We start from the raw sequence: 26,191 nt of genomic DNA, 5'->3' as shown, positions 1-26,191 counted from the left end.
AGCAAGCCCAGGAGGCTGTGTTTTAGACCGCAGCTCATGACCGCAGCTTCTGGCATCTTTTCACTAATGACTTCTGCACGTAACTCCTGTGATAGTTTGTCGACACCAGTATATGAAGGCACATAAAGACAGCTCTTTTAAGGTAGATCAAGCATATGCTAACTCAACCCTCCAGATGTTTTGGGACTACAACTCCCATCATCCCTAGCTAACAGGACCAGAGGTCAGGGATGATGGGAATTGTAGTCTCAAAAAACATCTGGAGGGCCGAGTTTGCCTATGCCTGAGGTACATCAATGGCTGAGATACTAGCTTGATGCTGATGGTGCCCTGCTGTAGTTTTTTGTTTTTCTTAGGCAGTTGCCCTAAAGAAAAATTTCAAAGGAAGAAAGTTCCTTGCCTCATGGAGGTAGGGATGTGAACTCCTGGCTTGGAAGGTGAAACTTCCATGTCTAACAATTGTAAGGTGTGGTAAATAATGTATTGGTGCCACTGGTGTATGGTTTAGGTTTAAGTCTTTCATGTTTATCTTTCTTCAGGAAGTATCTTATCGGTCAGCTAAATCTACAAAGCACGCAGCTACACACCAGCCCTAGGACTGTGACTCAAAAGGACTAAACTGATTTAAATCCTTATACTTTGTGTTAACTATTTGAGAGTCATGAGCACTGTCCACTTTTTAGTAATAGATCTAATAAAAAGAATCTTTTTGGCATTCAGTTAACTTACATATTTCAGTGTATCCAGATCTGGTTTAGCATGCTTTGAGATGAGGGCTCATCCAGAAGAGGACATATAGCTGGTACTTAAGACTCATTTAATTGTTTATCTATCAATAGCCACCCAGTGGACCAAAGCACGAAGTTGGCCTGAAATAAACTTGCTGCTGAGACATATTCATATGTTTGAATGAAGCAGAGATGAAAGGGCAGCTGTTGTTGGTAAAGAGTGTGGAGAGTGGCTGGAGAAACCCAGCCAGGTGGGTGGGGCATAAATAAAATAATAATAATAATAATAATAATAATAATTATTATTATTATTATTATTATTATTATTATTATTATTATTATAGACACTTGTCATTGAGTTAGCAGTATAAGGTTTCTCCACCAATAAAACACAGGTATAATTGCTCTCTTTATTGAACTCTGAATTCCCCCCCCCATTAAATTTTAGAGGAGCTACAGATCTAATAGCAAAGATGTCTTGTCAATTATAAATAAACAGCGTGAGACTTTCTGGTGAGACCCGTACACATACAACCCTTATTTATTTTGGAACTTAACAACAGGTTGTCACAATTTTTAAAAATCCCAAAAGGTTTACAAAAGCACCGTTACAAATCTACAACACTTTATATAACAACATTGGTGCTGGAAAAATCGCCTGAGGTGGGGTTTTTTTTTTTTTTTTTTTTTGCTGGGCAAGTGATTTCCTGACTTCAAGAATTGTGACTTGCACTGAACTAATCGTAACACGTTAGGAATAATGTGAAGTGAATGGTAAGCATTTAAATGGCACTAGCAATTTTTGGTAAGGCCCGCTGTCGACTGCAAATAAGATGACTGCATTGACAGAACACAGGGTTTGTACCTTTATGTACTATAGTTATTCTGTTTGTCTTATGAGGATGATTTCTGCCTGTGCCATAAACAGCAGCACATTGCCACATGTGCAATTAATTGTTGTAAACAGCTCTTGATTTTTTAAAATGAGGGGCAGTATACAATTGTTTAGAGGTTAACAGCAACTATGCTCCGGAAAAGACCACAGATCAGGTACAGCACATGAATGTGTGAATCCACCTCGTGTAGCTAAGGTTTAGGTAGGTACAAATAGTATACAGGAACCATTGTGCTGGTTGAAATACAGATAATTACTGTTGCGGCTATTTACAGTACTCGGCAATCTTCTCGAGACAAAGGCTTTTGTATTAAAATTATACATCAACATATTTGGTAAACATCCAAGGAGGCAGGAGTGTACAAACTGCTAATGCGCTAAACATGTTATCATTCAAGTTGTTACCCCAGCATACTATGAAGTTACTAATGCTCATGCTGTAATAACTTCTGGTACAATATCCTGAAACCTATTGCCCACATGGCTATAAAAACCCCGTAAATACTGATGTGGAGGCTTATACTAAGCTTATTTAAGCTCTGTTCCTTTGATTAATACATGTATAAGGCTGCTGATGTGTTAACTTGTGTTAATCGTACAGCCATGTGACATCCACTAAGTTATGGAGCTGATTTACGCAGACAACATGAAAGCTAACATCTGTGGGGAATAGGAATCTGTTCAAAATAGAACCGTCTGTATGAGAGTTAGATGCACTTACAGAAACAGGAGCCGCTTGAATTCAATGAAGGAAAGACAGAAACTGTATTAACAATAGAAAATTGAGGCTGCCGTATGTTTTCTTGGCCCATGTTTTGTAAAATATTTTGGTTAAAAACTGTACTTCATCACCCCATTGCAGAATACTACGTCCAGGCATCTAGCTCAACGTATAATATTAAATTGGAAAATATTCATTTTTTTCCAATGCCCATGATAAATGAGATTTTCATGACAGGCTATAAGATTATAAGCCAATTTTTATAACTGTAAAACAGGAGTGGTCTTCACAGTGCTTGAATTCATGGTGGGTGGTTATGCCATTATTGCATCAATGAGTTCCAGGCTCTTTTTTTAAAAAATGCAAACAACTCTGTAGAAGAGTGGAAGGATTTGGAGATCCTACTCTACTATATTCCTCTGGGGTTCTTCATATTTTGAAAACCTCTTTTTTAGAAACAAAAACGGCACTGTGGTAGTTGAGCGATCTGGACATGCAGAAGAGAAATGTGTTCTGCCTTTATGGTGCTCGTAGATGGGTCCTGAGCACCAAAATGCTTAGGATGGATCCTGAGCACTTCTGTTGCTTCCCGCCCCCGCCACTCCAGCTGTTGGCCCTACATGAGGATATGCCTTCATCCAGCATCAGCAACATGAACAGAAGCTTCACAGAGTCAGGTCTTACTAAAGGGCAATATAATGGTCAGGAAACAATGGAAAAGAGCCAGTTGTGGGGGTTTTTTAAAGGGTGAGGGAGTGATGGTGTAAAGGCAAAATAGGTGGAGTTGGGGCCTGCACCTAGGAGGTGCTAAACTGATAAAACCAGCAATTGAACCTGGCAGGTAGAAAACTAGTTGCTAAGGAAGGTTGTGCCACTGCTGATGAAGTTATATCTGCATTGAGAAAAGCATTATACATATAAGGGCCATGAATTACATACCTTTATATATCTGCACGTTTCCTATATGGATTAATGAAGCATTTTCAGAATACAGAAAATGGATATTTTGCTCCGCAGAATTATAACGATCTGTGATACCTGCATCTTACTGTATGAAATTCCAATTCCAAACACTCTCCTTCCTGATTTCCTCTTGATGCACGCTCAAAAAAAATGTGTCAAAATATGTGAGAAATCCTCTTACGGAGCTCTCTAATGGAGTATTATGAACAATGGGAGAAAGCACCTTTTACCATTTCACATATACTCCACCGTTATTGAAATGCATATTGGGGGGGAAATCATTGATGTCAACAGGACTATACTATTGCAACTGCCCTGTGAACTTTCACCACAACCTAGTTTTTGCACCACCTACTTTTGGAACATTCCAACGAATTCCAACCAGACCTCTGAAGGGTATGCATGCAGATTAAAGATTATAAACTATGGCCAGAGTTGCATCCCATGGAGCCAGGCTGCCTGTAGTGTCCTGGTTTTCCAAGGCAGTCTTCCAATTGCCACAGCTAAGAAGCACAGATTTCCTTGAGCTTTGAAAGTCAGATCACATTGTAGGTAGGCCTCAGAAACAACAACACACTGGGAGTCATGATGTGTCAGTTTTGACACAGAATCAGGGTGTAAAGAGGCTGACCCCACAACTAAAAGCCCCTTTATTAGGGGATCATTGATGAAGAATCTTAGCTAACACATGAATGGAGCCTAACAGGGTAATGTAGTCAACTTTTCTATATTAGAACTGAGAAATACACGTGTATTTCTCCAGCAGAAGATGCCAGAAACATGGAAGATGAATTCAAAGAACAGTTGGCATAGTCAAGTGTATATGCAAATTACTTAACCCTTAGAAAACCGCTTAGCTATAATACTGCGCAACCCGGAAACCAACCAACAAGTGAATGGGGTCAACAAATTAGAAAATGCTACATTCTAAAACATTTAAGTATTATGTTGCAAATAGCAATATGCTAGGAAGGAAATCATTCAAAAGCCTGTAGAATTGGCAAACGCCACAGTGAAAGAATCTACACAAAGAATTTCATAAAGGATGTTTCCAGCTATAATTTAATCCACGAGTTCCAGCTATAATTTAATCTCAAAAATTTACAAAATCTTTCACATATCTTAAGAATGGGGTGGAAAGGAGCATTTCCCCCCCTGAAAACAACTTCTGGACTGCACCTGCACATTTTACCCCCTGGAAAAAACCTACCACCACCAGAGAAGCAGGTTGAAAGAATATAGATTTTTGCCAGGCATCAAAAATAAGGTTAGTTATTCCACTTCTGTGAGTCAGGACTCACTGCGTTCCAGTCTGGTATAAATGACGCAGGCGGCAAGCAAAAAAAAAGAGTGGTGGTTAGGGCAGAAGAAGCCTAAGCTCCGTGTCAGACAGCTCATTGACTTCCATGATCTTCTCCAGGTGTTCCATGTACCTCGTGTGGTCTTGCAAGAAGTGTGGCACTCTCATGTTCTCAATCATTCCTAAATCCTTCAGGCGATCCACATCCTCATAGGAGACCTGGATAGTAGAAAAAGAGAGTTCAATGCAGTGCGAGCATCTAGTTCTCCAAACGTGGACTCAGTGCCACCTTACATGCCCTAGTTCAGCACTTTAGCACTAAACCAAAAGCACAGGAAGAAAACCTTGGAAAGGCAGATACCATGCAAAGTGAGAGAACTTTAGGCCAACTTAGGTATGGCCTGGTATCATCCCAGGAGACCAAGATGCAGTGCTAGAAGCAGAGTCAGAATCCAACCCACTTCTTTACAATGGACGTAAATCCGCCCTTGGCTTATAAACTGGCTTATGCATCTCCCACTTGCACTTCCATGTTCTCAAATCTTCAAGAGTACACTGTTGGCAGGAAAATCTATGATTCGTGATTGATCTATTATAGATCAGTGTTCCACCCAGCAATTTCACCCACCTTTCCAAGAGCAGTCAGCAAGCAGAAATCGATGGTATGTCGGTATCTCAGAATCCGGAGGATGCCGTCCAAGTAGACCTGATCTTTACTGAAGCAACCTAAAATAATTGGATTTATTGGTGGCGAGCCCAATTTTAGGAAAAAGCAAAAGATTTAGCAATGCACAAGTGACAATTATCCTTGTATATTTACACAACAACACGCACATATATATATATCGGGAACAACTCAGCAGGCTTTTCTTCTGACAAAGCACACACAAGTTTGTAAGACTGCAATCCTAAACATATTAAGTCTCATTGAACTTGGTGGGAATTACTTCCGAGTAAATATGTTTAAGTTAGCATATGAGATTAATAGATCAATCCATGCCTCAGCTAAGTAAAATGTTTAAGACAGAGTTTTCCGAACTGTGTGTCGCAACACGTGAAGTGTGTCGGCTGCAGTGTGTTGGTGTGTCACACAAACGCTCCCCGCACTCCTCCTGGGGCTAATAAGGGAGCGAGCAGCCTGCCAGTTTGCTAGTAAAACTGAATTACTGTGTTGTGAAATGATGCGTCTCTAAAAAGTGTGTCACCAACATGAGAAATTTGGAAAGCTCCAGTTTAAGATATAACCCACCTTAATTCTACTGAAAGAAATAAGGGGAGCATGCCAGACCTAAAATTTGCTGCTGCTCCTAGCATAAACATTTAAGATCACTAGCTATGACATGATGCAGGTATATACCTGGACAGAAGTCTAATCCTCTTTATTTCATCATAAATGGTTCAAAGAGTGAGCCACCTCCTTCTATGACCTGTGAGGCAGCAATTTGTGCATGACTATTACGGTGGTCTTGAAGCTCAAACATCTCAACTGTACTTAACAAAGCTTTATTTTGAATATTCTGTATCGTTTTTGTACCTATATCTCATTCCCAACAGAGATTCCTTCTACTTTTACCTTTTTATGACTCGCGTTTTTAAAGACTTGTAAGAACAATTTCTGCCCTAGCCTAAACTTTTGTTTCTGGAGCTTCCAGGGAGCCTTTTTAAAGAACCACAGCTTCAAAGAAAACATTCAAACCGAAGGGGAGGGGGGAAAAAGACTTACCTGGAACAGAAGTATCGGTCCAGCCTCTCTTGGCTCGAACACAATAGTCCCATCTAGTGTTGGGGTCTGTGACAAACTTCCCAATGTCCTGAAAGAGCTCTTGGAAGGACATTTGGCTTGCTTGGTAGACCGTGTAATACAGAAGTGCCGCTCTCCACAGGAAGGGATCTTTCCGAAAGAGAACACTGTGGATACTTGCCAGGCCTTCCTCTGTGGGGTTGATGGGTTTGAGGCCATGTTTTCTTCGCCCATTCCAGGTGCTCCACAGCTGGCTGTTGTTATTAATGCCTCTCAGATAATGAGTTCCTGTAAAGCATTCAGACAACCGCACACTCATGCAGGCATTGCCAGAAGGTTAGCCACAAATATTTGCAAACTGCAAAAAAAAAAAAAAAAAACACACCCCCAAAACCCAAGCATAACCAAATTTAGCCTCAAGTTAGTTCAGAACTTCTCAAGACAATGAGAGATGACAAATGCAAGTTCTTTTGACTGTGGGCAAGCATTCTGCCTCTGGAACTCAAGTTCATGTCAGTAAGAATTGTGCTAGACCATGGGTAGGCAAACGAAGGCCCCGGGGCCGGATCCAGCCCAATCGCCTTCTAAATCCAGCCTGCGGACGGTCCAGGAATCAGTGTGTTTTTACATGAATAGAATGTACCCTTTTATTTAAAATGCATCTCTAGGTTATTTGTGGGGCCTGTCTGGTGTTTTTACATGAGTAGAATGTGCACTTTTATTTAAAAAATGCATCTCTAGGTTATTTGTGGGGCATAGGAATTCGTTCATTCCCCCCCCCCAAAATATATAGTCCAGCCCCCCACAAGGTCTGAGGGACAGTGGACTGGCCCCCTGCTGAAAAAGTTTGCTGACCCCTGGGCTAGAGTTTCATTTGGTGGGTTGCACCCATTGCTTAAGGGCAAACAGAGGATTCCAGCCCCACATTTACTGAGGTAATCCAAATATAGCCGCAGGAGAACCCATGTGGCCTTGTGTATATGTGCTTAGGTCTTCCTGTGTCTAATGACTTCCCCCTGCAAATCGCCCAATATTTCTTTTAGGTCACTGACACTTTTAGGTCACTGACACTTTCCCCCTGGCTGAGGGAAGGGAGGTTAAAAAATTGACAGGGGGTGGGCAAAGGGTTAAGCGCTCTCTTCCTGTCCAATCACGTCCTCAGTAAATGCTCTGTCGCCCAATGAGCTTTATAGAACAAGAATACCATTAGGAACAAGGAAAGGGACATCATTTAATGTGAAGCACTTTCCTGAAATCTTTTTTTCTCACCACACTGCTAACGGTTGGATGGAGACCAGGTGGTTTTTATTTTATTTTATTGCACTATCTTCACCCAGACCCTTAAGAAACTTATATGCTGATCAGAAGATCCCTCAGTACTGATTGGCTCCTGGTCTAGTCTTGTGATGGACTTAAAGTCCTTAGTCGACAAGCTACTTCTCTGTTGACCTGACCTCCATGGTTTCCACCATCCCTTGTCAGCTCCTCATCTGCAGATGGAACTGCCTCCTTGGATGGCAACCACGGCTTCCGGTTTTCCAAACCAGAAGACCTCCCTCATCCTTTGTCAGGTGACTGGGATCGTAACCATTCAGCCATTCCTTCTTGGTGAAGAAAGGCCTTACCTATCAGTACCCTTCTCAACAGCATCCGGCTTAGCAAGTCGCATAAGAAATGCCTAGAGATGGGCAAACTTGCATGACTTATCTGCGCAATGGCTTCCCTTATGTACGTACCTATTTCGTGCCTCAGCATTCCTTCCAGCCAATGCTCACGTGCCGTGGCAATATTGATGGTAAGAGTTGGGCGGCCGTTCACCACCGTCATCGAGGCTCGAGAAAGCAAGTCTTCGGAGAGATGGACCACAATCTGAATAAAAAAGAAGAGAAATGAGATATTAAACCTTTAAACAATCAAAGGTTTTGCATTCCTAGCTCCAGCAACACATTTCCAATTCTGTATAGAGCCATTGCCAGGTTTTTTAATTTATGATTTTCAATTTTATACATTTCAATAATTTTACAATCATTTTAACACTTCAAAACTTGACTTCTTTCCCCCTCTTTCTATGGTTCCTTAAATTTATTTTTAGTATTTTCTGCATATCCAAATGAGCTTAATTTGCTCATTTATTCATCTACTTTAAATATATATTCTTATAAAACTACAGGTTATTACAATGATCCTACCAATGTTCTTATCTGTTTACAGTTTGTTTGTAAATATTCAATAAACCTTTTCCATTCTTTAAAAATATTGTTATCTTGATTTCTTATTTTTCTGGCAAGTTTCACCATTTCTGCATATTCCATAAGTTTTTGCATCCATACTTCTTTTCCTGGGACGACTTCTTCTTTCCATTTTTTAGACAGGTAACATTCTTGCCACTGTAGTCGCATACATGAATAAATTTCTATACTGTTTGGGTAGTTCTGTCCTTATAATTCCCAAAAGGAAAGCTTCTGGGGTTTTTTTACAAACGTTATTTTAAACATCTTTTTCAATTTCCCAGTAAGCTTTAACCTCACTACAAGACCACCACATATAGAGTCGTTGTGAACCAAAAGTTCAAGATGTCGATTCACCCAACGCAATGCCAATGGACTGCAGATACAACAGGAAGTGACTGTTGCAAAGGGTCAGTGAAGATTCACTAGTCCAGCACCCAGTCACAACCATGTCTAATACAGACTGCACAATATAGGCCCCAGACAGAGCAATCCTGTGCTGGATCCATCTGGGGCTGTTTGGGCACCCGGCCTCTGAGCATCCAGCGAGAAATAACCAAGAATACAGAAAAGAAAGTGACAGAGGTGCTATTTCTGTTGGGAACAATGAATACTGGTGAATTCTTATGGATTATATATTTTTTCCCTGCTGGGTTTAGCTGAAGTAAAACAGTATGAATGAAAGCCTAGAAAGCCAATTTAGTTACGTGAAGGGTGAGATTTCTCTCCTTGCTGACATGACCTTTGCCATTGAGATGTCCAGGTGAAATGTGTCGTGACCTGGCCCTAGCGTTGGGCAAAGAGAGGCAGATGCCTCAGGTGACAGATGCTGCAGGGCTGCAGTGGAAGCTACTCTCCTTTCTTCTAAAAGTTCCCAGATATCTTAACCTGGAGAAGTCTGGGGCATGTGACTGAGCATGGGTGAGCCCTGACTCTATGATGTTAGATTGATTGATAAATCGATAGATCGATCAACAGACAAATGCTGTTACAAGTGATCCAACCTCGCCTAGGCAGCCTTCTTTCATCATGTATTTCCTGACATGGTTCCAGATACGACTTCTGGGCAGGAGGCTGCCTCCGGTGGCTTGCTCAAAATTTTCGTAGCTTCCATACTTTTGCAAAGTCAGTTCCATGATTTTGATGGCCTGCACGAGAGACAAAAACAGAGCAAAAGCTGTTAATCAGGGGCTTAGTGAGCAGGTAGAGCTGGTGACAGGGAGCAGTTCAGACTCCAAGGCTGAAGCAGAGGAGGCGGCAGAAGAATCCAGAGAATTTGCCTTTCCTCTTGTGATAAGCTACCCTCCCCCTCGGTCTCCAATAATGTGCAGAATGACGAGGAGGGCAAAACAAAAACCAGAGGTACACAGATGCAGTTTGAGACTGCTTGGGACACATCTGGAAGAGGACAAGTCAGAGAGGGAAGACGGCAAGGACCTTCTGCTCCACAGGGGCAAGACCTGCTGGGAAGCCTTGCTGAGTTGTATGCTGTTTCCAAGAGTTAACTTCACTGGCAATGGAGCCCTGTGTCCGACTCCAGCCATGACAATGGGTATTCCCCAAAACAGATCATCTTGAGGCCCTAGGCAGCTTCATAGAGCTGGGCAGAATCCCACTGGCCCTTCATGTCATGAGACTCCTGCTCAGCCGGCAGTGCCACCCTTGGCCACCTGCACTGCAGCAGTGCCAGAGCTCCCTTGCACTTCCTGTGCTGGACACCAATACACAGGCAATGTGCACAATATCAGAAGTTTGTATAGATATTTCACAACAAATACAAAAACGAGTCTCCCATTATCCGGAAAGCATGTCTGCCCCTAGTAGAGCCACCTGTGCACTCCAGAATGCACATGGGGACTTTGCACATGGAGACTTTGCACATGGGGACTTTGCACATGGGGACTTTGCACATGGGGACTTTGCACATGGGGACTTTGCACATGGAGACTTTGCACATGGAGACTTTGCACATGGGGACTTTGCACATGGGGACTTTGCACATGGGGACTTTGCACATGGGGACTTTGCACATGGAGACTTTGCACATGGGGACCTTGCACATGGGGACCTTGCACATGGGGACCTTGCACATGGGGACCTTGCACATGGGGACCTTGCACATGGGGACTTTGCACATGGGGACTTTGCACATGGGGACCTTGCACATGGGGACCTTGCACATGGGGACTTTGCACATGGGGACTTTGCACATGGGGACTTTGCACATGGGGACCTTGCACATGGGGACCTTGCACATGGGGACTTTGCACATGGGGACCTTGCACATGGGGACTTTGCACATGGGGACTTTGCACATGGGGACTTTGCACATGGGGACCTTGCACATGGGGACTTTGCACATGGGGACTTTGCACATGGGGACCTTGCACATGGGGACCTTGCACATGGGGACTTTGCACATGGGGACTTTGCACATGGGGACTTTGCACATGGAGACCTTGCACAATTCACTTCAAAAGAATAGGCGGTCTGGCAATTGCAAAAGGACTTACACAAAATACTGTCTCCTCCCACTGAGGGGAATAGGGCTTCCTTTACAGGCAGAGGAACACCAAATACACACCCAAACCTCCCATGCTTACATGTTAAATTTCTGGACATGAGCACAAGTAGAAGAATACTATTTTGATTTCCATTTCGTGAGTTTCCCATCCGTTTTCAGATTCTGACACGTATGTCTGTGATCTACTAGAGACTTACAGGAAAGTTTGTGCTCTGTTGTGACGCAGGAGGGCAATGTACTTTGCAATGTGTCACCTAAATAATTCAGAGTGATGGTTCTCCAGTTTCCCTAACAAAGTCCTAGAACTTTGACAGACGTTTGGAACACCCATCGCTCATTACACAGATCCAGTTTCTGTTGGGGAGAAAAATTTATTGCTTCATTTAAATAGACGGATCCCTTTAATATTTCATCTTCCAGCACAATCCTTTTCTTCCTTGCATTGTCAAGCAGGGAGAAAAGGAGGGCCTATGGAAAAAGTGAAGATATAATCCCCTCACGCCCACACCCCACCTGTTGCTAAAAAAGACCTCTCCTTACTCTGTTGTAAGTCACCCTTAGGTTTAGTTTGGCATAAGCAAAACTCTTAGAGCCAATGTGAATTTGAACCAGTAAACCACTGAGGGAACAGCATCAGGTTATGCAAACATCTGCCGAAACAGATATCTTCAATGCGTGGGCTCTTTTCCTTATTGTTAAAATACTGAATTGCAGTACAATCCTACCAATGTTTAATCAGAAGTAAATCCCTTTGGGCTCAATGGGATTTACTTGCAGGGAAGTGAATATAGGATTGCAGCCTTAACATACTGGAAGAATTAATCAGCAACCAACTCTGTTTTCAGTCATCTGGAAAATCCCTCTCTGTGGTGAAACTGAGATTTTCATAAGAACTGGGCTTCCTTTATGCAGCATGCAAGAAGTAGAAAGGAAAAGAAATACCATCCTCCACTGTATTCTGTCGAAAACAAACAAGGAAGCTGCGCATCCAATATTCCCAAAGGAAAAACTTTTCGGAAAGGTTTGCGTGATTTAACCTTGGCTTGCTGAGCACTTAAGCTGACTGAGGAATCCAGGATATGGAAGACTTGTTGAAGGGGGGATAGGAAAGGAAATTGGTCAGTGGGAACATGTGTTTGCTCCTGCAAAATCAGCTTAGTTGGATCGTTTATTTAGTGCTGTCTATCATCCATTTGCCAACTTAACATGGTTTTTTGCATGCAACGCTAAACCATGGATTAATGCTACTCGGATGAGCCTCAAGAGGTCTCCAGCAAAGCAGCAGATCCATGCCCTGCCTCTCCCCCTTCTCCCCATTTAACACCAAGCTGAAAACTGGAAGCAAATTTGGGAGATGTCCTCCTCTCAGCTGCATGGGATGAGAAAGGCACTGTTCGTGCCTGACGTTTCTCTTGGAATTGTTGAGGTGTCTCCTCCTAACACTAAACCATGGCTTACCTTCACATGTGAACCACCCATTCAGTCAATCCTAACTTTTTTCCACATGTGAAAATGAAAACATACATCGTTCTAATTTGATGTCTGCTGATGATGAGACATCAATATCAGCCTTAACCTAGGTCCTTTGGTACCAGTGGGCTATGGGAAGCCAGATGTGCACTTAGAATAGGAGTGGGGAGCCGGTGGCCCTGCAGATGTTGTTGCACTCCAACTCCCATCTACCCCACCCGGCATGGCCAATGGTCAGGGATGATAGGACCTGGAGTCCAGCAACATTTCATTTATTCATTGCATTTACATCCCACCCGTTTTTCCTCCAAGGACCTCGAGGTGGTGTGCGTGGTTCTCCCCTTCCTCATTTAATCCCCACAATTACCTATTGAGGTTGGCTAGGATGAGGGACAGTGACTGGTCCAAGGTCACTCAGTGAGATTCATGGCTGACTGAAGATTCGAACCTTGGTCACCCAGCTGCCAGTCCCACACGCTTAACCAATATACCTTGCTGGCATTCTGGAGGGACACTGGTTCTCCAGCCCTTAGGAGGTCTTGCAAGGTCTTCCTCACCCACCTCAGTGCAGAAGGCAACTTGAAAGCTGTGTCTCTGTGGCACTATCGCCTCCACTGAAATGAGGAAGCCCACCTTTGCAGGAACAAGGCTCTTGTTTGAAGGCTGCAATCCTAAACCCAGCTGCTTCTAACTAAGGAGATGTGGATGTCTCTGAGGGGATGCATCACAATGGAAATGAGGGGGAAACAGGGCTTATCTTCTGAAATGTTCTGGCTACACAATAACTGACCTGCACAGACCCAACCTTATTTACTAACCAGTCCCTGCCACATTTCATTCAAAGTCAAGGGCAAAGAAGCCAGTGTGCTGCCTAAATCGACAAAATGCATTATGTAAAACTCTCCAAAGTTAATTAAACAACAACAAAATCAATACATGCTAACCCACTAACTCTGACTGCAGGGCAGTCAGTCATCAACATACAATTTCCTTCTCTGATTTCTTTCATCATCAATATATTATTATTATTATTGTTATTATTGTTGTTATTTTTATTATACCAGAAAAACGCTTTTATGAAACTGCCTCTTTATTTCTCTTTTTCTCCCCTCTAACCAATAACTTGAATAAATAAAATAAGATGAAATATAGGAATCAACCATCACCCTCTCGGCCTGGGAGGTAAAAGTGGCCAAAACCTGGATTTGCTCCCTTTCCTCATTTGGGAGGAAAGGCAACCGCAGGGGACTGTTTCCTGAAAGCCAACTCAACATTTGAAGAATGAGTCACTTTCTTCTTGCCTTTTGGGTCACAGCATAGAGCAGCTTAGCACTCCAACTCCCCTCAGCTCCAGCCAGCATGGCCAGTGGTTAGGGATGATGGAAACTGGAAGGTGGTAATATTCTTTAGGTGATAAAGGTAAAGGTAAAGGGATCCCTGACCATTAGGTCCAGTCGTGACCGACTCTGGGGTTGCGGCGCTCATCTCGCTTTATTGACCGAGGGAGCCGGCGTACAGCTTCCGGGTCATGCGGCCAGCATGACTAAGCCGCTTCTGGTGAACCAGAGCAGCACACGGAAACTCCGTTTACCTTCCCACCAGAGTGGTACCTATTTATCTACTTGCACTTTGACATGCTTTCGAACTGCTAGGTTGGCAGCAGCTGGGACCGAGCAACAGGAGCTCACCCCATTGCAGGGATTCGAACTGCCAACCTTCTGATCGGCAAGTCCTAGGCTCTGTGGTTTAACCCACAGCGCCACCTGCGTCCCGTCTTTAGGTGGTGGTGGAGGACAAAAGGCAGAGTGACTTTAAGAGTGCAAAGCAAGTTAAAATTTTAAGAAGCAGGAGACCTAAACCCAAGGGAAAAGCAAAGAAGCAATATTGCACTGGGAGCTTTGCACCATTACCTGCTTAAGAAACGTGCTGGACGCTTGGCTGTGCTTTGCTATCACGCTGGACAACGCAGAGCTTGCATATTCAAACTGCGGGTTGTAGCTGAAGTCCGACTTGAAGAACTTCATCTTCTCCTTCTCCACGTTGGAAGGCTTGATGGCAGTGAGGATACAGAACTTCCGCCCAGCGGCGTCTCCCTCTTTTAAATAGCTCTTGGATCTCTGCAGCGGCTTTGGCTTGGCAAGGCTGGAGAAGGAATGCCTTTTCGCCTTGGTCTTGGGCAAGCCAATGCTGCTCCCTGTTACGGAAATACTGCGTGCCAACTTGATGCCGCTGGGTATTGAGCTTGTGATGAAGAGGGAGGGCTGCCGGCTGAGGCCGCACCACCCGCTCCGGGGCAAAGGTGGCGGGGCCTTGATCTTCTGGCGCTCGCTGCCCCGCAAAGCATTAGGGGGCTTGGCCGGCTTCCGGTGCCTCTTGTGGTGGGCCAATGGGTGCTTTTGGAAAAGGTGCTTTTTTTCCTCTTTGCTCTGCAGAAGGACGTTGTAGCTGCTGGTCCCCGTGGTGAATGTGTCCTTGAGGATTCCTGACTGGGACAGGTGCCGAATGCTGCTGCTTTCATTCTTAGGAAAGAAATTGTACTCGTCCGGACTCAAGACTGTCTTTTTTGAGAGCTCTTGCTCTGGCCAGTGAAGCTTTTCTGCAGTAAATTAAGAAGAAAGAAAAGGGCCAGGAAAAGCAATCCAATGAAAAATGACATTTTCAGATTCTGTGCAACTAGGAACGTACAGGCATAGAAACACACAAAGGCAACCTTTATATATATAACTTACTGATACAAACATATCTCCAAGAGCTTGGATTGTGGCACCTCAATGCACAATCATTAAGAATACATTAAATACAAACAAAAGCCTGAATTCACCTGTGGTGAATTGCCAAGGAGTGCCAAGGAGTGTGGTGGAGTCTCCTACTTTGGAGGTCTTTAAGCAGAGGCTTGACAACCATATGTCAGGAGTGCTCTGATGGTGTTTCCTGCTTGGCAGGGGGTTGGACTCGATGGCCCTTGTGGCCTCTTCCAACTCTATGATTCTATGATTCTATGTGGTAAAACCCCTATTTTGAGACTGAATACAGTTCTTCAATATATCTATCTACGTAGTGCCTTCAAGCTGGGAAATGTTTCCCTATTACATGGGGTGTCCTGAACATGCCACCATAGCTGTCAACCTTTCCCCTTTTCTTGTGAGGAATTCTATTCGGAATAAGGGAATTTCCCTTTAAAAAAGGGAAATGTTGACAGCTATGCATGCCACAAATATCTCTGCACAGCCATGTGAGAGAGAGATGGGGGATAAGAGGGAAAACAAAGCAAAATTGTTCTCCCCACTTTATTGGAACAGTCATAAAACTGTCACCTTATTTGCCTCTTGGTTCTACACAGAAAGAATGCTACAGAATGTACGCGCTAAACATTTCCTCTCAGTGGGGACGAGAGAAAGACTTCCTCTGCCGCCCTTTCTGGCACAAGTGTCATTTGGCAGTTCCTGCTTCTCCAAAGCTATTGTGCACAAGTAATTTCCCCTCTTGTGTTTCCTGGATAAAATAAATAGTTGAGCAAATTGTGGCTATTCTTGAAACTTCAAAAATAGAGCTGGCATCTCCCTCCTCCTGCTCAAAAATGGAAAAGACATTGCTTAACAGTGTGGTTGTGTACAAGAGAAGCCCACAGCTCCCAAATTGGATCCAGGTAGTGGATTCTGGAAACAACTAGCCCACTCCAGTCCTAAGATTAATGGATAAGAACTCCTGACTTGCTTGTCTCTTAACCACAGGAAGAGACCAGCTCCACAGGGAAATTCCATGCTTACATGCCACAGAATCCAGCCCTAGCTCAGCACTACAGTGGTACCTCGGGTTAAGTACTTAATTCGTTCTGGAGGTCTGTTCTTAACCTGAAGCACCACTTTAGCTAATGGGGCCTCCTGCTGCCACCGCGCCGCCAGAGCACGATTTCTGTTCTCATCCTGAAGCAAAGTTCCTAACCCGAGGTAATATTTCTGGGTTAGTGGAGTCTGTAACCTGAAGCGTCTGTAACCCGAGGTACCACTGTAAACTGTTATCCTTATTCGCAATACTTCAGCTCCACATTGAAAATAATAATTAAACACATGAATACATTTATCCATCTGCTCACCCATTACTAGATTTTTCAAAGGCAACTGCTCTAGATATTGGAGAGGAAAAGGAAGTGGAGGTGGGGAGCTAATCTGTGCCGTGCACAGCTGTTTCTTGCTTTAAACTTCCAGAACCATTTAGCTGCCCCGAGCTGGACTCTGTAGAAGAAACCATGCTTGGGTTGATCAGATGGAGGGCACTTCTACAGCTGTGTATAATAGAACCACTGCCTCAATCCTCTTTTGGCATGTGTGGGTGAAACATAAGAGTACAGTGGTACCTCGGGTTAAGTACTTAATTCGTTCTGGAGGTCTGTTCTTAACCTGAAACTGTTCTTAACCTGAGGTACCACTTTAGCTAATGGGGCTTCCCACTGTTGCCGTGCCGCCGGAGCACAATTTCTGTTCTCATCCTGAAGCAAAGTACTTAACCTGAGGTACTATTTCTGGGTTAGAGGAGTCTGTAACCTGAAGCGTATGTAACCCAAAGTACCACTGTATATCCAAAGAAGGGAGGAAGAGTTCAAAAAGACTGAGAAATGCTTCTTTAGATTAGGCTCACATTTAGATATAGAAGAGGTCCAGTGAAATTGGCTATATTGCTCTCAGTGAACGAAATTATGGAATGCATTGCCCAAAAGCAAAACCCTCACAGAATGGGATAATGAAATTTCTGGTAGTAGATTCTGTTTTCCCAGCAAACACAAAATACTGTGAAAGCTTTCATTCCTGTGACTTCAGTGTAATTACTTTACCCCCATAAATTCTTGCATTAAAATCCTGTCAAAGCTGCCAACACAAAGAGTGTAAGATCAGCACACCATGCTGTTGTATGCAATGCATAATATATAAAATACCTCAGAAGAGTTGGGGGGAGCAATATTTTACATTCGTGTTTCCTGTAAACACTGCAAAGGTGGAGTAAGAAGTGCTAAATTCAATCATGTGCAAGATGACGTGTGATGTTAGTTTGGCTTGAAGGGTAATTTGAGAAACATTCCCTTTTATGCTTAGCAAAGCACCACAGGGCATAACAGTTCAAGTCTGATTTGGTCATTTTAGTCAGCGTCAGCCCAAAAGTGCTTATCCAGAGTGTTTTGCTTTGGCATGTACCAGAGGACTTGACAAACTGCCATTCTAGCAATCATCAGCAAAAATCTCCTGACAACAATGAAGTCAGAATACCCTTTGGGGATCTAATAGCACAATCCTGTGCACACTTACCTGAAAACAAGAATGTCCAATGGACTTACTTCTGAGTAAACATGCGTAGGATTGCACAGTAAGAGCCACTTCTCAACTTCCGCTGGGGAAGATCTTGCTAGAATGGAACTCTAAGCCATAGTTTAATGTGATGAGAACAAGCCACAGCTCACATGCTCTCCCCTCATCCATCACAGCTGAGAGAAGGTGTTTCAAAGTGTCTACTTCCATTTGCCATTAACCAGTTTAGCATTTCATCCAAGCCCTAAAACATAGTTAATATTGACTGTTTTTCTAAAACAAGCCAGCTTCATAAACCACATTCAAAGTTGTCTTGTTTAATAGTTAACAGTAGCCAGGCTTTGTCAGGTCAGATGACTCAATGAACAGTGCTTAAACCGAAATGAAAGCTTCCCAAACCCTCCTGGTGCCTGTCCCAGAGTCAAAGAGAGGGAGACTAGGAGACAGAGCTTCATGGTGGCTCACCGACGTCACACTAAACTATGGTTATGCATGCTGTCCGAACTTTCCCACTGAGTCCTGCTATTCAAGGAACAACATGAGACATAAAGTAAGTGGAAAGTTACGTTCAAATAGAAATATGTGGTACAGAGCCATTTTAAACTATAATGGAAGGAAGGAACTCCGATGGGGAAAGAATGATGGCTCAAAATATAATTTAAATGAGGCCTACATTGGCTTTCTCCACAATCCTACAGCATGCAGAACATGCCTACTCAACTTAAAAGCCCCTCTTCCTAATGGTAGGTATGTGATTACAGTGTACTTTGCACATGCTGAAGAGCACTCTTGCCTCTCTCAATCCTCCTCAGTATTATCCTTGCTTCTCTTGCTGCTGAAATTTAGAATGTGTCATGTCCTTGGGGCTAGAATCTACTCTGCTTAGCACTGTGCACTGATGGGACGGCACAAATGATTCTTAATAATGGTTTCACAAATACCTTCCCCTCCCACAACAAACCAGTTTAGCATTATGAAGACAAGCTGCAGTGAATCTGAAGTGTGTGGTCCCCTCTCCTCCTCCAGTGTGGCTGCAAGGACTGCAGTCGCTCTTGCTTCTTTTTTAGATCAACTGCAGCTTGCCATGCCGCTCAAACCCAGACAAACTATGCTAGCTCTTAACCATGTTTAGTGGAAACTTCAAACCAGTTCATGAAGCTGGCTTGTTTCATTAACCATAGATAAGATTAATGAAAGCAGAAGCAAGCTGTGTCCTTAATGCATGGTTTCAATGTGGCATGTTTAAACAAACCATAAAAAAGGTAAAGGTAAAGGACTCCTGACCATTAAGTCCAGTCATGAACGACTCTGGGGTTGCGGCGCTCATCTCGCTTTACTGGCCGAGGGAGCCAACATTTGCCCGCAGACAGTTTTTCCAGTTCATGTGCCAACATGACTAAGCCGCTTCTGGCGAAACCAGAGCAGTGCATGGAAACGCCGTTTACCTTCCCGCCAGAGTGGTACCTATTTATCTACTCGCACTTTGACATGCTTTTGAACTGCTAGATTGGCAGGAGCAGGGACCGAGCAACAGGAGCTCACCCCATTACGGCGATTTGAACCTCCAACCTTCCGATCAGCAAACCCTAGGCTCAGTGGTTTAGACCACAGCGCCACCCTTAAAACAAACCATAGTTAAGATCAACCACAGTTTGTTGGCACAGGTGACACAACATGCTGTGGTTCAGCAAAAACAGAAGAAAAATCTCCCAAAATCCTTGTAGCCATGCCGGAGGAAGAGGAGGGGAAGAACACACGTCCTCCTCAAAGAATTCTGGGTGCTGTAGTTTACCACTTGCAGGGGTACAGGTCATGCCAACCCTTAACAAACTGCTGTACCCAAAATTATTTTAGGCAGCAAATGTGCTTCAAATGCACTTTAAAGGTTTAGCGTGTATGTTGCCTATCAAGGAAGCTTGAATACTATGCTCAAACTAAATTATGTAAAAGTCAGTAAGGTTATTTTAATACACATTCTATTTGGATGTCTTACCTGAACTACATAACTGAATCTATTTGTTTCCACAAGAAGCGTTTGTTGTGAGAGGAGATCAAAGGTATGCAAGGTTCAGGTACAGTTCCCCACATGGGGGAAGAGGGATGGAAGGCGTAAGGCCCCTTGGAAACTGGATTTTGAAATAAAAAATATCTCAAAGCTGTCAAAATGATGAGGGCTAGAAATCTGCGGGCTGCAGATTTCTAAAGAAGTAACTATTTGTGATATAGACAAAATTAATTTTGAATTAAATATTGTCTAGAGTTATCTGTCCCTTTGAATCTCTGGTATTTATCAGCCCCATTTAAGATCCCTGGCATCTCCAACACTGTTATGCTTTTGTAACACTACCAACCCAAAGCCGTCCTGTACATGTAATCACTTCAGGAATTATTGAAATTATCATAATGACATCCTGTCAAAGTGGGCTATTAACTTATTACATCTGTCCCTGTTTGAGCAGGCTTTTCCAATATCAAAATGGCTTTGGAAAGAAGTCTTTCGGAAGCTATCTTTAAATATATATATAGCAACAACACTAGAACTGTATACTTTACATGTTATCATAAATAAATACAAATTATTGTAGCTATATTATTAGCTTGTAGTCTCTATGCCGCTGTGGTTTATAAAATTATTGCTCTATAATAATTACTCTAGCAACAGTCTTTTCTGTTGAAGAGCATTACGGCTTGCACTTTTTAAAATCAACTAGCAGTCTCTATCTGTGCTGTGTTTTTTCATCCTTTACATTTTGGGTGGTCTCCTTTTAATCAGTGGTGAAGACAAAAGCGTGATTCAGAGGCAAAATATCTGCATTATTACTGAACTTTTCATTTCATTTGTCAATTTTCCTTTCAGTATTGCAAATGAGGGACAGACATAGCATGTCAAAGTAAATGGTAAGAACCATCAGCATTTAAGAAACTCCATAAAATGTAGTTTCTCCCACCACAGAGTTCTGTATGATTCCATGAGAGCACTACTATTGATTTTAATGGTCAGAAAATAAAGTCCTTTTACGCACCTTTTACGTTTGTTACACACACACACACACACACACACACACACACACACACACACAACTTACTTTGGCAGACCCAAGCTAGAAAAATGGTGAAATGAATGTACATAAATATTTATAGGAAAACTGAAATCCTTATTGCAGTCTTGAAAAACACAAGTAGCAATTTTTCATCATGGCATCTCCTTCCAGAAAGGCAGGCCATGCTCAAAAGCGAAAGATCAGTTGCCCAAAAAGTCATCTTACTCCATAGCCTGTGTATTTGGTTCTTTGTTCAAGGGGGGTATATTTATTCTGTTGTAAACAGAAACTCTATTTTAACCACGGCCAAGTGTGTTTGCTACATCGCATTAAAGCGACAACCCTCGCGTTTTAAGTACTCTCGTGCAGAATGCTATCTCTGATTGGATGCAAGTTCCATTTTCCGTGGCTGCAAATCCTGGGCGCGCACAGACCCCCTGCCTTGCTGCGGTGGAAGAATGTCAGCAGCTGCAAGGACCGGATGGGTTAAAGGAGCAAGGAAAGAACTGAGCGTGATTACTCACCAGTGACACGGATGGATTCGAGCATCATTCGCCTCGAGCACTTCGGGTCTCCCCAGCCACCCAAACCGAGCCCCTTTGCACCCAAAAGTCCTTCCTGCCTCTTCCTGCATGCACAGCTAGACACACACGAGCGAGCGAGCCCTTCTGCTTAGATGCACTGGCTTAATGCAGATCCTGAAGCCGCGGGATAAAGCGCACCGTTGCAGCCGGCAAACCGAAAAAAGGGTGCCCGCGCCTTTTGCGCACCGTGCGTCCCCGCTGCCTTCACCATGGCGCACCACCAGCACCGACCGCCATCCTGCCTCCCTCTTGCCGCTACTGCTTTATAACGAGACTTTGCAGACTCCAGCTAGAGAGAGGCGCTGTCTGTTGCTAGGACACCCGCTCCTATTTCCGCCTAAACATATAGCACGCAACCTTATAAAGCGGGGGGGAGAAGCGACGCGAGTTTGCAGATGCGCAATGGATGCGCAGTGCAGGCATCTCCACGGAGACGGCGCTTCCCAAAGATGCAACGCGCCGAGGCGCGCCTGGGAGCATCTCGGGGCTTGTAGTCTGGGAAGGTGGGAACCTGTAGGAGCGAGCCTAGGCTCTGCAAAAGATGGAGAAGCAAAAGGGAGTTTGATCTGGCTTGTATCCCGCTTCTCCAAGGACAAAGTTCAAAGCGGCTCACAATAATCACAGTTGCCATAAAATATAAAAAAACACCAGTGCGTTGCGAACACAGTAGCATATAAATAAAGCAGACAGCAGCAAGGAAATAATCAAGATTGCTACAATTCAATAACTGGAATTCCAGGGGTGTGGCGCAGTATCTGTAGTTGTCTCAAACTCCAAAATGCTCCTTTTCCAGTCTTTTTTTATTATTATTATTCCTGCACTGTGCTGATCTAAGTCAATGTCTGGCTTGCATGTCATCTGAAGCCAAGCTTGTGGTTCAGCTCCCTCCTCACTAACCATGAGCTGTTGCCAAGGTATGTCCTCTAGTTCGAAAAAGACTGGGGAGAACCAGGCAACTGGGAGCTCTTTTCTGGGAGCCGGAAGTTTGGCATGGGCCCAGTATGCCAACGTTTAGCTTACCATTCTGCAAAAATCACGATTCAAAATGACTCAAGGCATCCTCTCCCTAGATGCTATATCTGTATACCCAGTGCCTTTTTTTGCAATAAAACTAGATGCCGAAACTCACCATGAAGTTGTTGCAGTAAGTCGCCGGGTGACTTGGGGCAGCCCTGAACAGATATGGCTGCCCCCTGGTGCAGGTCAAATAAATGTGCCCCCGCCTCCCTTATTCTCTTAGATTCAGGGCAGCTTGGAAGGGCCCTCATGCGAACACATGTGCAAAGGTAGAGTCCTGCCTGGAAAGCTTAAAGCCTGCCGCTGCTACATGGGAAATGGATTGAATAAAAGGAAATACAGTGGTGCCTCGCAAGACGAAAATAATCCGTTCCGCGAGTCTCTTCACCAAGCGGTTTTTTTGTCTTGCGAAGCAATCCTATTAGCGGATTAGCGCTATTAGCGGTTTAGTGGCTATTAAAGGCTTAGTGGCTTAGCAGCTAAAAGGCTATTAGCGGCTTAGCGGCTTAGAAAAAAGGGGGGAAGCGAAAAAAATTGCAAGACTCGCAAGGCGTTTTCGTCTTGCGAAGCAAGCCCATAGGGAAATTCGTCTTGCGAAGCGCATCGAAAAACGGAAAACCCTTTCGTCTAGCGGGTTTTTCGTCTTGCGAGGCACCACTGTATGAAATGGCCCTGCCCCATAGCTTGACCTATTGTGGCTAGGAGCTAGGTGCAATCATAGATCTAAAAATATAGACTCACACACATGGGCATAGCCAGGATTTATGGGGGGCAGGCATTATGTTAGGGGGGGCAGAACCAAATTATCTGTGGCACAATTGGTCAGTTAGTTAAGTTTGTTTTTTAAATTTGTTTGATTTAGCACCCACCTGGCTATGCCTATGGTTGTACATGCTAAGCAGCTTCCGTTTTTCAACACTGAACTCAAAGTTGATCGTACCCTTCAGAGTAGCATTTCTTTACACTGGAAGAAACCTTTTCCATGCATGCCTGGTAAATATGTATGTAAACCTAATGTCAGTTGCCAGATTAGCAGCTCTTCAGAGCGCTACCAATATGCATCTTATCTTGGTTTCCTTAAGGTGAAAAATAAAGTTTGAAATTTTCATTTTGGGCTTCTCCAAAGTACGTAAAGGCAAGAAGCAGATGTGGGGAGCACCAGCCCTCAAAGGCACCCACCTGAAAGGTGCCAGAACAGCGCTCTGGCTGGGGAAAAAAAGCACTGTGTATACCTGACCCTATTTTAAGTGAGATCCATTAATCTTCTGAACCAATTGTTTTAAATATATACTGGCATTCGTTCCACGTAATGATGGTCTTATGAACATTATATTCCTTTGCAATCCTGGTCCTAGATGAAGCAAGTGTGCTATGTCATCACTCTATGGTGGGTACCTTGTTTCTTTCTAGAAGTAGCTTTGCACTTTGGAAATCTCCAAGACATGGATAAAGCACCTAAACAGAACGAGAAGACCAGGTGTCATTCGGCTGTGTTTGGAAAATAGTTCAGGTTGCAATTCTAGGCACATGTTCCAAGGGGAAGTCTCACTGAACTCAGCAGGATATTTCCCCCCCCCCTAAATAGATAGACATTCATAGGGTTGTGCTATTGGTGTAATATGAGAACCCATAGATTATTAATTAGCACATGCTTTATTTATCACTTCTGGTTTCATATGTACTTCTAAAATAATTTCTGTTATCTCTTCAGGCAATCATAAGACCAAAAGAAGCAATACAACCTGTGGCATTGTTCAGAAGTTGAAAACTGAGCCAGAATGTTACAATGGATGCAATTAATAGCCTAAGAAAGGAATAGATCCCTTCATTTTTAGAAGTAGGAAACATATATTGATGTGTCCAGCTGTATCACAAAATTTACTCTCATTTTACGTAGTTAAAATAGTTCAGCCACTTGTTAACAAATGTTCCATCAAATAAATATATAAAATTCATTTCACTGTGAAGCTGCCTCCCAGTAGTCTACCCTCGCAACCCCTTGTTATTACTGGGTGAGATCCAGTAGTGTTTATTTGGCTCATGTAAGTTTCTGGAGGGTGTCTTGATCTTAAAATAGTTTGAAAATTTATCACCTCTATTTGGCAGTTAGTTTCAATGCTACAAACCTTATAAGGAAATGTTCATTTGTGCTAAATCTCATTCTGATAAATATGAGGAAACTTGCATCCTTTCTCTACCCAAATGTACATTTTAAATAGTCTTGTAATAGTTACTGTTAACATCTAAATAAAATAGCATTCCTGATTTTCTGAGCCTAAAGCTAGCTTTCCATTCCTCCTAATAATTATTGTTCCTAATTTTCATTTTCCTTTCTTTTGATGGCATTGTATGTCCTCCTCCCTTTGCTTTAGCAATCTGTTAAGAGAGTAAGCCCCATTGAATTCAGTGGAACTTACTTCTTGGTAGACAAACATAGAAATGCAGCGATAAAACCTCATCCCCATCTTACAACAGAGTCTTTGTCTCTAGGAACAATATTTGCTACAGATGCTAGGACGAAATTTTACTTACCTGAGCACAATAAGGCTAGTTCACCAAATTAATATAACACTCTTGCAGGAGCAGTATTTTCTGGAATACATGAAGTCCAGAATTGCAGAGATACATTCTATTCCTCTCTGCTTTTTTACCTGTTAAATTAGCAAACCTTGTATTTAAAACTTTTATTTTGAATACAAGTTCTTTTTCTTCTTCCCGAGTTCCTCCTTTGTGTTTATTTTGCATTTACTGAAATATTAAACCAGACCTAGGATAGCCATTTTGGGGAACAGGCTCAAAGTCCTCATTATTTCTCTACCGGTTGACTTGAAGGTCTTCTAAACTGTTACCGGCTGGCTAGTTTCTGACGGTGTATCTTAACTGACACTCTCTCTACCTGCTTTTCTAGAACACTGTGTTGAAGCTTCTATGATGTCATATTGTGACTTCATCCTACCACATCCTATCACTTGAGTCACAATAATTCTCCTTTTTTAAAAAACTGCCAAATAGCCTTACTAAACCAACACTTCTGAAAACACTGGAATGTGTTTGGCAAATAGATTCTAAGAGAAACAAACTAACACAGAAGATATTAACCAAGCATGTATTTGAATTATCTCCCGTCTTCAGGAATTCTAAAACGGGCCAACGAAAACCCAGGCTATATTTAAAGTTTGAGATGTAAACCATTGTATTTAAAAAGGCTGTTGAAGAATGTAAGTAAAGAGAAGGATTGCAATATCTTTTCTCTCCTGCCTTTTGCAGCGACACACACAATACAAACTTCTGATATGCGGTAATTGCCACTTTCCCTGCTCTCTTACAGGGGCTCAGTACCTTTTGTAGAAGAAGAACATGCAAAAGTTGAAAAGGATAGCTTTCGCCACCATATATTAATGGGCAAAGCTATGCCAACTTAAGTTTTCATACAACTGTTATGTTATGTTATCATTAGCGCATAATTACTACAGTGCTTGTTTACAGATTTCTTTATGTATATGTGTACAAATATGAAAAATTCAGAGACAGGTGAAACAAAGGTGGAGTATACCTTCCATGTTCCTAAAGGATATTTATATCTGAATTGATTCAAATAATAATAAATGTTCATCCTTTCAATTTTATCATTTTGGCTTCAGTTCAGCTATGGTTACTTATTTTAAAATATGAAAAAGGATAT

At 42.9% G+C, this 26,191-nt stretch overlaps 1 protein-coding gene across 2 annotated transcripts; it reads right to left on the bottom strand.

Moving 5' to 3' along the window:
- Positions 1 to 4,351: 4,351 nt before the first annotated feature.
- MATCAP2 (microtubule associated tyrosine carboxypeptidase 2) lies at positions 4,352 to 25,409 on the bottom strand. Of its 2 annotated transcripts, XM_081165179.1 has the most exons (8): positions 25,042 to 25,409; positions 23,905 to 23,964; positions 14,481 to 15,166; positions 9,581 to 9,724; positions 8,085 to 8,217; positions 6,331 to 6,636; positions 5,236 to 5,333; positions 4,352 to 4,826 (listed from the first exon to the last, which is right to left on the bottom strand). In XM_081165179.1, exons 2-8 carry the CDS (start codon positions 23,951 to 23,953, stop codon positions 4,665 to 4,667), a joined length of 1,578 nt encoding a protein of 525 aa, XP_081021305.1. In that variant the 5' UTR covers positions 23,954 to 23,964; positions 25,042 to 25,409; the 3' UTR covers positions 4,352 to 4,664. The 2 variants fall into 2 exon arrangements, with proteins under 2 accessions (XP_081021305.1, XP_081021306.1); XM_081165180.1 differs by lacking the exons at positions 23,905 to 23,964; positions 25,042 to 25,409 and adding an exon at positions 21,433 to 21,847.
- Between the last annotated feature and the right edge of the window lie 782 nt (positions 25,410 to 26,191).

The sequence above is a fragment of the Podarcis bocagei genome, assembly GCF_964188305.1.
Source record: "Podarcis bocagei genome assembly, chromosome: 12".
NCBI classification, from domain to species: domain Eukaryota; kingdom Metazoa; phylum Chordata; class Lepidosauria; order Squamata; family Lacertidae; genus Podarcis; species Podarcis bocagei.
Note: the sequence above shows the minus strand (reverse complement) of the source record. Positions and strands in the feature narration are given on the sequence as shown.

Coding starts and splice junctions, on each gene's coding strand:
- MATCAP2 (XM_081165179.1), bottom strand. CDS start 23,953: ATGTCTTGGAGATTTCCAAAGTGCAAAGCTACTTCTAGAAAGAAACAA. Junction 15,167..23,904: donor TACTTCTAGAAAGAAACAAG/GTACCCACCATA, acceptor AATTTACTGCAG/AAAAGCTTCACTGGCCAGAG. Junction 9,725..14,480: donor CCAGCACGTTTCTTAAGCAG/GTAATGGTGCAA, acceptor TCTCTCGTGCAG/GCCATCAAAATCATGGAACT.